This window comes from Protopterus annectens, chromosome 9.part0, assembly GCF_019279795.1.
Source record: "Protopterus annectens isolate FY-2018-M chromosome 9.part0, PAN1.0, whole genome shotgun sequence".
NCBI classification, from domain to species: domain Eukaryota; kingdom Metazoa; phylum Chordata; order Ceratodontiformes; family Protopteridae; genus Protopterus; species Protopterus annectens.
The window spans coordinates 733,974,513-733,989,167 of NC_056743.1; the positions used below are offsets into that span (position 1 = coordinate 733,974,513).

At 42.4% G+C, this 14,655-nt stretch overlaps 1 protein-coding gene across 2 annotated transcripts in view; it reads left to right on the top strand.

The window, feature by feature from the left end:
• LOC122811489 (sodium/potassium-transporting ATPase subunit alpha-1) overlaps window positions 1-14,655 on the top strand; it is a 990,310-nt gene that overhangs the window by 135,161 nt on the left and 840,494 nt on the right. For both annotated transcript variants that reach the window (XM_044083359.1, XM_044083358.1), the window contains exons 16-17: window positions 6,183-6,351; window positions 12,142-12,296. In XM_044083359.1, coding sequence (XP_043939294.1) covers window positions 6,183-6,351; window positions 12,142-12,296 — 324 coding nt within the window. The remainder of the gene's footprint in view (window positions 1-6,182; window positions 6,352-12,141; window positions 12,297-14,655) is intronic.

Consider the following 14,655-nt stretch of genomic DNA (forward strand, 5'->3'; position numbering starts at 1 on the left):
CAAATTGGTTTTAAATAGTGTCCCAAGGATACAGATTTCACTTCCACATGTTACCAACACCAAGCGGTTGACCAGATCTACCCCCAAATCAGTGGGCAGAGGCCCAAAAGCAAGTACTCTGTCTTAAGCATAGGGGCTATTCCGTTGGTACCAGAAGAGGAAAAGGGACAAGGGTTTCTACTGGAGACTTTTCCTGGTACCAGAAAAGACGATTCATAATGTCCTATCCTGGACCTGTCTGCTCTAAACGCCTTTTTGGTGATTCCAAAATTCAAGATGCTGACTCTTCAACAGTTGCTTCCTGTGCTAGGCAAAGATGCCTGGTCCTGGTTGGCAACACTAGATTTGCAGGAAGTATACCTGCACATCCCAATCAGGAAATCTTGCAGAAGATACCTACGCTTCAAAGCAGGCTACACGCACCATCAATTCTCTGCACTGCCCTTTGGCTTATGTACTGCGCCCAGGGTATTCACAAAGTGCCTAGTTCCAGTCATTGCATTTTGCAGGCAAATAAATATTCAAATACACCCATACCTGGATGATTGTCTAATTCAGGCAGAAAGCCAGGGCATACTTTTGAATCATCTGGGGCATACTTTTGAATCATCTGGCCTTTGTACAAAGGGTGCTAACTTGTCTGGGGTACACCATAAACAAAAAGAAATCCTGTCAACAAATTATATTCCTGGGAGCAAGCTTGAATGCAACTTCCTAGATGGCTTTCCTCATGCCAGAGAAACAAATTCATTTGACAACCTACTTCAAGTGGCCACAAAAACCCTGCTATCTGCAAGGCAAATACTAAAAGCCTTTGGGTTCACTGCCTTCTAATTCCATATGCAAGACTGCATATGAGGAAACTACAATGGCGTCTAAAAAGCCTATGGCGTCAACATTCTCAGGATCTAGAAGCAATGATTTCTATCCTACCTTGCCTACGCCTAGAGTTCCTTTGGTGGGCAGAGGCCTGCCACCAAAACAAGGAACTATCATGCACACTACCCCCTGCTGCCCAAACCCTAACAGACTCATCAGACCAATGCTTGGGGGTGGGGGGCTCACCTGGCAGGGAAGTGCATTCAGGGCAAATGGAACCCAAGTCAAATGCACCTGCATATCAATCGAAAAGAAATGTTAGCTGTACAGAATGCTTTAACAGCCTTCAAGGACCACATTCTTCTAGGACAATTAATGGTAAAGACGGACGACACCACTGTTATGGTACATAAACAAGCAGGGGGATACCCATTCTTACCCCCTCTGCAGACTAGCCATGGCATTGTGGAACACAGCCTTGAGCTACCAAGTGCATCTACAAGCTCAGTTACTGCCAGGAAAACTAAATACACTGGCAGACTAAGCAGAAACCTTATGGACCCACACGAGTGGAAACTGGAACCAAGGATTTTCAACATGTTGACAAGCAAATGGGGGAGCCCAGATGTAGACCTGTTTGCTCCCCCCCCCCTCCCCCCAGAACTATCAATTGGACAAATTTTGCACAAGGACTCCCGACAATCAAGCATGGAAAGTGGATGCTCTGTCCTTCAGCTATCAGTTTATGCCTTTCCTCCTCTGCCTCTGCTTTCCAAAATATACTAAAGATCAAACAAATCAAACCAAGAACGATTTTGATTGCACCAGACTGGCCACGCCAACAGTGGTACCCCCTCTTGCGCAGTGTGTCACTGTTGGCCCCATGGCACCTGCCTCAGACTCCTACCCTGTTGTCTCAGCAGGAGAACCATAATCTGCAGCCTCTGCTTCAAACACTGAACCTAGCAGCCTGGCTAATTTCCTAATCTCTCCTTTACCATCCCTCAGTAAACCAGTGATGGATATCATTTTAGAGGTAAGGAGGCCTAGTACTAGAAAATCTTAGGTTGAAAAATGGAAAATATTCTGTGCCTGGAACCAATCTCAAGGGATGAGCACAGCAGCGCCCAATTTACCTCAGATTTTACAATACTTAACTGAGATGCTTCACAAGGGCCTGTCTTTTTTTTCCTCCATCAAAATTCATGCCTCCGCCATTTCGGCTCCTTTATAACATGGAACCTCCCCTCTTCTCTCATCCACTGCTCAAGCAGTTCCTCAAAGGGTCCAAAAATTTAAGACCCAACCAGGAGAGCTCCAACTCCAGCCCAGGACCTTAACTTTGTATTGGAGAAACTCACTCTTCCTCCTTTCAAGCCAGCTGCTACTGCAGATTTAAAATTCCTTTCTTGGAAAATGGCTTTCCTTTTAGCAATCACTTCATCTAGAAGGGTATTGGAATTACAGGCCCTTATTGCGGACAGGGTGTCCCTTAGAACCAATCCCTCCTTCATGCCCAAGGTGGTATCCAGTGTGGCTCTTAATTAGTCCATCCATTTGCCAACCTTTTTTCCTAATCCACAGAACAAAGGGGAATGGATACTGCACTCCTTAAGTGTGCACAGACAACTTAGATTCTACTTGGACAGGACTAAACCTCAAAGGAAATCTGAACTGCTGGTGGCTTTTGCTGCAGGGACAGAGGGGAAGGCTGGTGGCTTTTGCTGCAGGGACAGAGGGGAAGGCTATTTCAAAGCAAACCATTTCTAAATGGATAGGGCATTGCATTCATTTCTGCTATAAGCACCATGGAAAACCTATCCCAGAGGGGATCAGACCCCACTCAACAAGGGCTGCTTCTACCTCTACGGCCTTTCTCAGAGGTGTCCCTACCAGGGACATCCTAGAAGCTGCTACCTGGAGTTCTGTACATACTTTCACCAAGCATTTTCATTTGCCAGTTTTCTCTAAATCAGAGCTGGCTTTGCCACTGCAGTCTTGCAGGGCCTTGTAGCTGGTCCTAATGCTATCTAAATTCCTCCTCCCATCCTTAGCTTTGGGAATCTACCCAAATGTGATTGCAACAGTGAAACACGAAGAACATAGTACAGTTGTGTACACTTACCATAAATGTAGATGTGTGTATTCACTGTTGCAGTCCTGGTTACCCTCCCTCCCTCCAGCCCTGTATTCACTGTTGCAGTCCTGGTTACCCTCCCTCCAGCCCCCTGACTTTTGGCTATACCTCTACTCTCCTTTACTATGCTTAAAAGCTTTTTGGTGTATTTGCTTTTTTGTTGGAGGTATAACCTTGTATTTTTATATATTTAATTGCTTCCCATTGAGGGGCACCTGACATCTGGGGCAAGAAAAACTGATGTAATGGTGTCAGCTGCATGTTTTATACCACTGACGTCACGGAAGAAGTCAGCAACTGACGCAGGACCCAAATCTTTGTTAATCAGGCCGACTGAGGGCTACTGCAAGCAGATGACTGCAACAGTGAATACAGTCCAACATTCTACATTTATGGTAAGTGTACACAACTGTACTTTATTGCATCCCCTTTTACCAGCAAAGGTCCAGCCATATCTAGCAGTCTCAGTAGCTCAACAGGTAACATTCTTGCCTTTGGTGCTGGAAGATCAAAAGGCTGTGGATTGTATTCCCATACTAGGTAGTTGGATTCATTTTTCCAATACTGACTCTGCAGTGCAGTGTTAGGGGAGTGCTGCACTTAATTTGCCATCCTTCAAATGATGTTAAACCAAGTCCCTATCTGCCTGCACTGGTGGTAGTGCAGGAGGATGGAAAAAATCCCATGGCTGTTTTTGAAAAGTGGGGGTATTCTAAGATGCACTGGCCACAGATCTGACTCTACCACCCTTTGAGCCAGTAGGATCAGCCCACATAAAATGCCTTTTCTTTAGACTGTATTTTGATGGTAGTAACCTCGTCCAGGAAAATTTCTGAAGTGTGCACACCCGTGTGCAAGTAACCTTGCTCTTCCACACAGACAGTGTCACTTTTTGCAGCATCCCCTCTCGTGCCAAGTTGTGACAGAGTTCACTAAACCAGCTCATTCAACTCTTTTCCAAAACCACAAAACAAAGTAGAAAGAATATTTCAATCCCTGGGCAGGCACCTAAAGTATTGCGTAGATGGAACAAAGGCCTGCAGAAGAGAGTTGATCAGCTCTTTGTAGCCTTTTTGGGCAAGAAGGGGTTGCCCATCTGAAAGCAATCCAGTTGTATATCTCAGGATTACGTTTACCATGAACACTGACAAACAGTTGTCAGGCGAGTTAAGCTCTCGCTTCTCTCACTGTAGCCTTTCTGGACAGAAAATATCTTTAACTACTTTGTTTTCCTTATAGACTAGACATGTAGGACTAGAGCAAGATTCATGGTTGCAAACTTGAAGAGAAGGTTGCCCTCATGCTCATGGTTATGAGCCACCCAAGGAATCAAATTCTGAGAGGTTTGGAATTCTTCCCTAAAGGTATGTCTGCCTTAGTGACATACACGAAGAACACTACCACTACAGTTCTATCAACTGTACATGTCTGCATATTGAGCATGTTCACTGCTGCAGTCCAGATTCCCTCCCTCCCCTGTTTACAGACCTTTGAATTTTCTACTGGGAGAAGGAATCATTTTTTTTTTTTTCTCAACTTGTACCTGATCCTCCCACCCAACACACACAAATCTAGAGTGGCTTAGAGGCTTATCAGTACTGCATACATCTTGTTGTGCAGTTTAGGTAAGCTGTCCTTGAGGGAAGGAAGCAAGAAGGAATAGAAGATGGTTGTCTGTACATCTGCCTTTATACTGAGATGTGGAAATATCCATTGGGTGGGAGACTTTAAGGCCTGTGTTTGGGGGAAGTGGTGTCTAGAACTCTGGCCAGATAGCACTTTGCCTATGGCAGTGATCCCTAAAGTTAGGACTATATCATTTGCTACATTTTAAGCACAGCCAGTTATTGTAAGTTGGTAAGTGCTTTGCTTTTATAATGGATTTGTAGGTGGAGCTTTGAACCCTGTCTATCTCCTACACTCTTGCCTGCAGTTCCCATTGAAAGTTTGAGAATCCGGTTTGAGAATCACAATTGCAGTCCCCTGCAAAATGAGAAGCTAGCGCAAATAGGGGCCATTTTAATAATTTTCAGATTTTGTTAAAGTTCCTCCCCTTATCTTGGAGATAAATGTGAGATGTAGGGGAGCATAAATGTTAGCTTTGGCTAGGTCCTACCTGATCAGCATTAGGAGTTCCTTTAGCAGATCCAGCATTGAAATAAATATCAAAAACTTTTGTGCTAGCTGCATTGATGCAGAGGAGCAAAGCCCTGACCACAGCTCAATTAAGCACTGATTAGCTGCTTTTAGTGCTTAATGGATCTGGCAGGGGAGGATGGGCATGCCAATTCTCTGAGAGATAGGAGCAGTCTGGGGCTGTCCAGTGCCACAGTTTTTTAGTGACATTGCAAGAGTGGCTCTCAGGAGCAGGCATTCAACCACCAAACCACTTTGGCTGTAGTTTTCATTGCAGTGGCATGGGACTGTGCAGTCGCAGGAGAGGGACCATTGTGATCCCTGCTGTGATGTGGATTGTTTACAAAGTGGTGTTGGGCCTAAATGAATACATCCTAATTGATAGGATGAAAGTGAGGACACGTGTCACCAATGAAGCTGCCTGTATGACTGCCTCCCCATTGTCCATTTCTGACCCTCACTAGGAAATCCCTAGAATGGGGGAATGAATGGGTATGCTAATATGGCAAGGCTTACTGGTCAGCTGGGCCAAAAGGAAAATGCCCATATAGTATCAATTTCCATTTAAGGTTAGTGCCCTCCAATTGCTATACTTCATGCATCTTTTAGAGCAAAGGTTAAGAATAAATGTTACTGCATCCTTGGTTATTTTGACCTTTTTCTCTAATTTGTTGCATGCAGTGAATGACCTACCAAAGCTGCAAGAACACTGTCTGCTCCCAGCCATCCTCAATTTTTCAAACCATCCTAGACTATCCACATCTAAACAAGTGGTCTTGGTGTTTTCATATGATCCACTCTACTGTGGTCACATCCATACTTGCAAATGTTCATGACTGAATTTCTTTCTTTTTAATTTTTAGATTCTGTGGTCCCATTCTTACTATTGGTAATTGGAAATGGATCCCATGAAGGATTTTGGAGTCAGTGTATAGTACCAGGGCATGCTGTATAACAGATTGTTTTTAAGTAGATATTAAAAAAAGTTTTTTAAACTGATGCATCATAGTACATTTTATTTAAAAGTAGTGGAAAACTTACTCTACAAATGGTGCACTGCAATTTATGAGAGACTCTAAATTTTTCCTAGGGTGCTATTGTAGCTGTAACAGGCGATGGTGTAAATGACTCCCCTGCCCTGAAAAAAGCTGACATTGGTGTAGCTATGGGTATTGCTGGATCAGACGTATCCAAACAGGCAGCTGATATGATCTTGCTGGATGACAACTTTGCCTCCATTGTAACTGGCGTGGAAGAAGGTAAATTTTAACTTATCACTAGCTTTTTCCCATTAAAATGTTTAAAATGTGTGCATGAATTTGTGTGTATTAATTAAAAAGAAATCACACGCATACATGTACGTGTGTTTGTGTGTATATGTGTTATGCAGCATGTGGCTGTATATACAGTGTGTATGAATGTATGTAACTTTGCTCAGGGTTGGTCACAGTTAAACAAATGGAAGATGAGGAAATCAAACCCAGGAAGCAACTCCTTGGTGTATCATAGCCTTATGCTAGTAGGCTGATTTTGTTTGTGTGTGTGTGCGCACACACACACACACACACACACACACACACACACACACACACACACACACGTGAATTCATTATAATGTGTGCGCATGTCACTCTAGCAAGGAGTGGCAAGGGTTTCAGGGGAGCTTGAGGTTAGTGCCTGCTTTTTTTGTCAAGAGTTTTTGTCTGACCCACTCAAGACTCTGTAAAGGATCCTAGGTCCAAACACCTCAGTACCATGAAGGTACTCATCCAGCTCCCAACCTTTGAAAACCGTGATACCAGTTTTAAAATGAGGTAGAGAAGAATTGGACTGGTGGGTCAACCATATTCACAAAAGACTGGGAATGCCCTTCAAGAAAACCACCCCAACCAGACCCTGACAAAGATGTCTCAGATCACACTTAGGAAGCTCACACTCTGCCTTGAAGTTTAGGGCACCTAGAATCCCATGGAAGGCAAAATGCATATTAACCTAAGGAACTGTTAGCAGTAGACTATGCTTTGGGAGCCTTCAAACCAGTTTAGGTATCTGCGACTGTCACTATTTTATTGTTTGTGATTACTGTCGTAATACATTAGCAAGCTAGTGGGAATACAATGTTGCTGTGCAGCATAGCCATACAGACCTGGGAGCAGACCCTGATTTTCAGCTTGCTCATGATGGCAACTTTTGCTGCTTGGAGGCAAATTATAATGACAGATCAACTAAGCAGGGCTTTTGCAGATCCACACAAATGGATGCTACACAGGAGAACATTAATGGACATGGCTAGTGGTAGTACTTGTTGCAACACAAGTGATCAAAAAAATTTCTTCTCCAGAACACCTCATGAGAAAGCTTGAACAGTAGGTGCTTTCTCTTATCTAGAAAGGTCTGCTCCAGAACACCTCATAAGAAAGCTTGAACAGTAGGTGCTTTCTCTTATCTAGAAAGGTCTGTTTTGTTATGATTTTTCTGTATTTCCTTTGATTCCAAGTATAATTTTTAGAAGATGAGAAGAGAGGCCAGATATTCTAATGGCTTCTTTCCGGCCAAGGCAGCACTGGTTCTCTTAGCTAATCCAAAATGGCAAGAAATAAATCTTTCCTGCTGCCTCAGCATGTAGAGCTTCTGACACAATGTAGGGGTCCTTCATTCACCCTAATTTGTCCACCTTGACTCTAGCAGCTTGAAGGATGTGATCTTTAGGCATCTGTATTCCGCAGCCTATGAAAATTGTGTTCCAGATCTAGTGAGGTCATTGTTCCCCTGTACTCTTCACTTATCAGACCAATGATCGAGTACAATGCCCCATTCGGGATGTATCTCACCCGACATCTGCAGCAATTGGAGAGACCCCAAAAGTTCCTCACCAAAAGGATAAAGGGACTCCAAAATCTGTCATATGCTGCCAGATTGAAGAAACTCCAGCTCTATTCAGTCGCATACCGTCTGCTCAGAGGTGACATGTGCCTGACATACAAGGCCATGTCCAACCCGGAATTAATGGACATGCTCCACCTCAAAAAATCCAAATCCACCAAAACCACTAGAGCAAGCGACTTAAACCTTAGCACGGATATAAATAGGACGTGCTGGAGGGATAGATTTATCACTCAGAGACTCCCTATGCTGTGGAATAAAATCCCGGTCCATGTGAGGCAGAGCACCTCGCTGACTCTGTTCAAGAGAAATCTAGACCTGTGGATGGGAGATCGTAGGTTTACCCCGGGAATCATCTCTGGGTCACTGCTGGACAGAGGCACAACAAACTAATGGGCACAGTATTTTTTCATATAAGGGGTGGCGTAAGCCACAATAATTTGGGCTAGGCTTATAAATGCCTTAGGGCAGATAGCCTAGTATAAACCTATGAACCTATGTTAATGTGGTCACTGTGGTCCTGGTTCCCACCCACAATCTTCTCTAATGCCATGGTGGACTTTCTTTCCTTCTCTTCCCTCCCTTTTACCTTTTGTCTGTAAAGTGTGTTTTTGTGCCTATGTCCGACACACACACACACACACACACACACACACACACACACACACACACACTTGTTCATGTAATGAAGGGTAGATTTACTCTGGGGCATTCATTACCTTGGATGTGCATACCACACTTATTAGAGATGTGGCAAAAAATAAAAAAATCAAAGATGGCCAAAAGCATGCCTTTCTGTTGGATAATGTGGGCCATCGTTGGTGTGTGAGAGCAATCGAGCCAGGGGTGCTCGGTTCTGAAAATGTGTAAAGCAAGTGCAATATTTGCAAAGTACACACTTAGGCTCTATATATCATGGTCCTGCATGTATCCCTTTTCTATGCTGTGTCATTTTTATTGTAAGGAAATAACTTCTGGTGTCTTGGGTGCTTTTTTTTTTTTGTTTTTGTTTTTTTGTGAGCTTTATAAGTCCGGTTTGTCAACACTGAGTTTATGGAAGCCTGTAATGATGTTGTCTGACGAGCACTGTGCTGCTATTGGTTATTGTAAGAAAGTCTATATCTAGCAAGTCTGTTTATAAATGTCAAACAATGTTTGGTATAAGCTCGGTGATGACTTGTCATTGGCTGTCTTGGCTGTTTTGACCCACTATTCATTGTGTGACCAAGCTTTTATGAGCACCTTGTCATTCATCTATTGTCCCTTCTCTTGTATTCCTATTTCTCACATTTAAGTATGAGACTTGCTGCTACAGTCTGCAGTCCCTAGACTTTGTTTCTGGACACCCTTAATAGCGGTTTCTGTTTAAATCCATTGCTGTTTTGCTGAGTCTGCTCCCAACGCTTGCTCCTAACTCTTGCTTCCATTCTATCCTATCAGCTGTTTATCTGTCTCTTGGGTGGTTCTTTACTCTCCTCTTTGCTGGATGATTCTCATTGTTTCTACTTCTCTGCAGTCTCTCGTCTCCTTTCCTGAATCTTTCTTTGGTTTCCCTCCAGCACTGGATCTTTTCTTTGCTTCTCCATTCTGCTACTGTACTCTTGATGTAGAAGCTGAAATCTCTTATTTTCATGCTGTTTTTGGTCATATTTTTATGATTAACGTATTTGTGTGGGTTACCTGTTTCATCTCTGTTGGTTCTGTACAGTGTTTTGTATTTTATTTCTGCTATTATCCCTTACAAACTTCTGTGTTGATTCTGGACAGTTGAAAGTGAGCTTTTTCTGGAATTCTTTTGCCTCAACACACTTGGATATTCTATGCTGGAAATCCAATGGCTATCAGTTATGCAAGAGTGCATTAGTGTAGCTTGGTACAAGCTTAAAGTCCCACCCTCTGCTTTTCTTTATCCACCCTGCAGCCTTTAGAACCCATTTGTTATATAGGTTCATATAGGTTCATATGTGTGTTTTTGTGCCTATGTCCGACACACACACACACACATTTAAGTCTAGCCAGTTACCTCACATGAGAATCAAACCCTGCGCCAACATTGTATTTTGCTCTGTAGCTAGCTGTATATTTCTGTTAGTGCTGTGTCTTTGTCTTGCCTTTGCTTTCTTCTGCCTGTATATGTACCCAGTTATTTTCCCATCCAGGTATCTGGGCAGTTGCAGGGGTACCAGGATGCAGACTTTCACATATTCCTTTGTCTAGTATTTTGGTAATATCCTCCCTAATTCCAGTCATCTTTTCAATTTTCTTTCTGTTATCTTGTCATCCAGCTTTAAATTGTTTTTAACTTTTAACTTTAAGTTTTAAATTGTTAGTGTTTTTGGTCTTCTGCAAATCCTTTTAGGAAAGCTACGCCCTATAGTAGTCCTGAGAGCATTTCCAATATTCTGCCCTGTTTTGTTTCCTTCATACCCCCCAACACTCACTCACACACTTTTGTTTGATGTTGCTTTCTGCTGTACCAGAGTTCTCTTTCTGGTCTTATAAGTCTCATTTTTAGACTGGTTTCTTTGCTTCTCATTGGAGACTACTTTACAGCATCTGAATCAGTAAGCCATCTTAGTGGAGTTCCTGCAGCTGTCCTGAGACAGATTTGAAGCACTAAGTCAAAGTTCAAAGGTTAGTACTAGGCTATCTGTCCTTGTGAGCCATTTTAAGCCTAGCCAATTATCCCATGGAAGTATCAAACTCTGCACCTTGTGTCTGTCAGGTAAACACCTTAACCATTATGCCAGCCTCCTTTTCTTTCTTCTCCTCCTTTTCAGCAGACTACCCCAAATTTAACTGGCCTATGCAAGGTAGCCTCAATGTGTTAACCTGTGGGTGTTGACAAACACTAAGATCTACAGAGAATGTCTAGCCTGGAGTTGAAATGTAAAACAAAAGAGGATTTTCTGGGTCTATATGGTCTGTCAGGTGGGACATTTAAAAGTGAAGAAACTGATACTGAAGAGTTTCTGAACACAACCATTTGGGTTCTGCTATAGGGAAAAGAAGTGACATAAGGGTAACACTATTGCAGGTGATCTTGTTTAAAAAGACATCTAGCCTTTCCCATACCCTTGCTTAGGTGTAGTCTAGAAACTGTTCATTTACCTAACAGACAAGTTGACACTTAAAGCAAGCAAAAGTTAGTTGTAGTTTTTCAGTCTATTCTTGTTAGTTGTAGTTTTTCAGTCTATTCTTGTTAGTTGTAGTTTTTCAGTCTATTCTTACATGGAAAAGAGCAACACTTCAATGCTACTCCACTCCTCCCCATTCATTTAAATATTTTTTTTTATCAGCCATTTCTTTGAAAGAGTATCACTTTCTCATCTATGCTTTGTAGCATTTTAGAGATTTAAAGACAAGTCTCAAGATGTCAAATTGAGGACAGTGTCTAAAAAAAAAAAACGCTGAAAGCAGTGTCTCTCTGGTGAAAGATTTGATTTGGGGGGGATTTGTCTTGAGGCAGACTTGAGAATTGAAGTAACAAATGACAATGCTGATTCTGTTGATTTTCACAGCAAGAAGAGACTCCGACACTTTTGATTAATTGACTTTTTGTAAGGTACTGAGCATGCAAGCATGACCTTGATTTTGTAAACGTCTGTTTAGAATTGATCTTGACTTACAAGCTTTAAGTTAAAGGCTGTGTGCTTATCTTGTCTTCCATTCATTTCCCTTCAGCTTTACTTGCCAGTGGTGTGACTGAGCAGTTGGTCGATGGACTAAATTGGTAAAACATGGTTAAGACCAGATGGTCAACAATTTAGTCTGTCAACCATTTTGATTGAGATCTTGGTACAGTGGGGATTGGGAAATGTGCCCATTTTTCCACTGTAGTGTGCTCAGTCATCGTATATAATTAGGGGGGGGGTGTAAGGAGGCTTGCTCTCCAAAAACTTATTTGCTAGTTTTAGTTGGGTGTTCAGGTTCATCTAACTAAATTGTCAGTCTTGTGGTTTCAAGCATGTCAGTTTTGACAATTTAGCTGGTCAGCCACCTGAAGTAGATCTGGCTTAACTATACTGTACTACCTGGTTACCCCTGAATAGGTGTTTGTCCCTAACAGGCTTACCTGGTTAAATTAAAATGTAAATGAATTGAATAATTTACATATGTTATTGTGCTGCAGTTTTGTTAAGGACTCCATTTCTTAATTTTAATAGGCCGTTTGATTTTTGATAACCTGAAGAAGTCTATTGCCTATACTCTGACCAGTAACATCCCTGAGATCACACCATTCCTGCTGTTCATTATTGCCAGTATTCCTTTGCCTCTGGGTACTGTCACTATCCTCTGTATAGACTTGGGCACTGACATGGTAAGTGCTAAAACCTTTTCTACCTTTTTTGTAGTTTGTTTTTCAGTTTAATGTGTGATGGCATAAATTGTGTGTTTCAATATGATGTATGAAGATTTCTTTGGTATTCCGTTTTGCACTTTGGTTGCTGTCATTGATTTTATGTCTGTCAATGTTTTTATGCAGAATGTCAAATGCATTTTATATTCCCTCTTCCTGCCACTCACCAGCATCCATGGGCCCTTCCTTAATGATTCCACTATGGTTGCCTAATCTGCCTTGAGAATGGCTTAATGGCTTAAGAATTAGGGCTCCTCAGGCAGGAACAAATGGTTCATTGTGCTTTCAACTAGCCTGGGAATACCAATTGGCTCATTCCCCATTGAGACCCTTGAAGTAGAGAGCAGGCCAGCTGGTGGGCTCTCTGGAATAGCCTGCAAAATAAAAGCAGTGGCAAGGACACCAAATGTTCAGAGCTTTCTTTTCTCAAATGAAAACGATGCAATAACCCTTACAGATAGGAACACAAAACAATAAAAATCCCATGCCCTGACAGAGCAATGAAGGGAAGGAGTGGCTACTACAGCAGTCATTTACTTGAACCTCTACTTTTCATGGTAAGTTTACTTACACAGCCATACTATGTTAATTAGATAACTGCTGCCTAGGCTATATGAGATGAATAAGAGCTTAGAGAGCAAGGGAGGAAGAAGATCCGAATCCGGGAGCCCATGGAGAATAGACCTAGTATAGCCTGCCCTTGATCTAGAGAAGGAATCTAGTTTGTAGTGCTTTCTTATGGCATTGCGTACAGGCAACCATGTTGTTGCCTCTAGTGTAGCATATTTCTAGTGTCTTCCCCTTTCCAAAATGCCACAGAAGTAGCCAGAGGGGGGGGCCTGACTTTGCCTATGAAAAAATGTTGATCTTCATAAGTGGCAGAACTCTATACCTTCCGCTTTTGCCCATCAGTCTGGCACAGCCTAGTGTAGCCAGCTAAATGTACAGAATGTGACAGCCATAATGCTATTGAGGGAAGCTTTGACACAAGAATGGCAGAGGAGCCCTTGTTGTCATCGTTGTAGAGTGAATCCTTGTATGTTTTTCATCAGAGTGAATCCTTGTATCTTTTGTCCAAATACTGGATGCCAGTTGGCTAAAGTTCAGTACTGAACCATACTTCTCTGCCACTTGGGCTACAGTTACATTGTATATTTTTAAAGTAGTGCCCCTGCAAAACCTATTTAGCAGTGGAGTCCTTACTGTTGTCACCTTCAGGAGTGAACACTTGCATGCCTTTTTGCTAATTCCTTAGAGATGTCCCTTGGCTAAAGTTCAGTACTGAACAATAATTTGCCATGTAGGATGACTGTTTTATGCACCTCTGGCAGGGGGTCCATGCTAGTCCAAGACTGTTGAATATTTTATGCTGCTGTAGACTACAGACCACATATATTCTTGGCTGTCTACTTTAGTTGAGACCGCACATAGGGTTAAGTTGAGCCTTTAAGCTGTCACATTTGTTTCTTATAAAGGCTGTAACCACCCCTAAACTCATTTTCTGGTGTGTACGTTACATAGGCATTCAGCCTTAGAACTGCTGTTCACAACATCCTGAAGTAGTAAAGCGCACTGTCTCATAAAATGTCTTTATTGTGGAATCTTCATCCCTTCTCATCTGTAACTTGACTGCCCATCGATGTATTTTGTGATTGCTCCCTTCAGCTGCTGTAGTGTCTGTGCGCACGCACCTGTGTGTGAGCAAGCACATCTTTTGATGTGTTAAGAGTTTAGACACTTGAGTTGTGCTGTGATTGAATCTGAGAGGGGGAAAGATTTCTGTATAGCAAAAGGAGCAAAGGACATCATGTGGAGGTGAAGCTGCCATCTAGTGAAGAGAACCACCATTCAGTTAATGCTGCTGCTGTGGAAGACTGATTTAGATAGTGCCCTTGAAGTTGTGTGGCAACAAATGAAGATAGTTTTATATCTGCGGGATCATGTGAAGCAACCTAAAATGGAGTCTTTGTGATTCACTCGAATGAGTTTGGAAAAAAAGAATGACTGTTACCACTCCAAAAGAGGGTAAATGAATGCGTCACAGTTGATCAAATGTATATACACGAGTTGGTCATACTGGAAGATAGCAAGGAGGTGTGATTTGCAGATTATATTTTGGAAGGCAGTAATGCATTTCACACACTCTGGAATTATTGGACTGCTTTTGCAAAGTGCTAATTGGGCATCAAAATAGCAATAGGTTGCTACTGCCTGCAAGCAGGCAAGGCATCACTTATGGCAGCCAAAAGAAGGGGTAATGGTAAAAGGCGCATCTGTTTGGTAGATCATTTCTTAGACTGTTGTGCATGACTGACTGTTT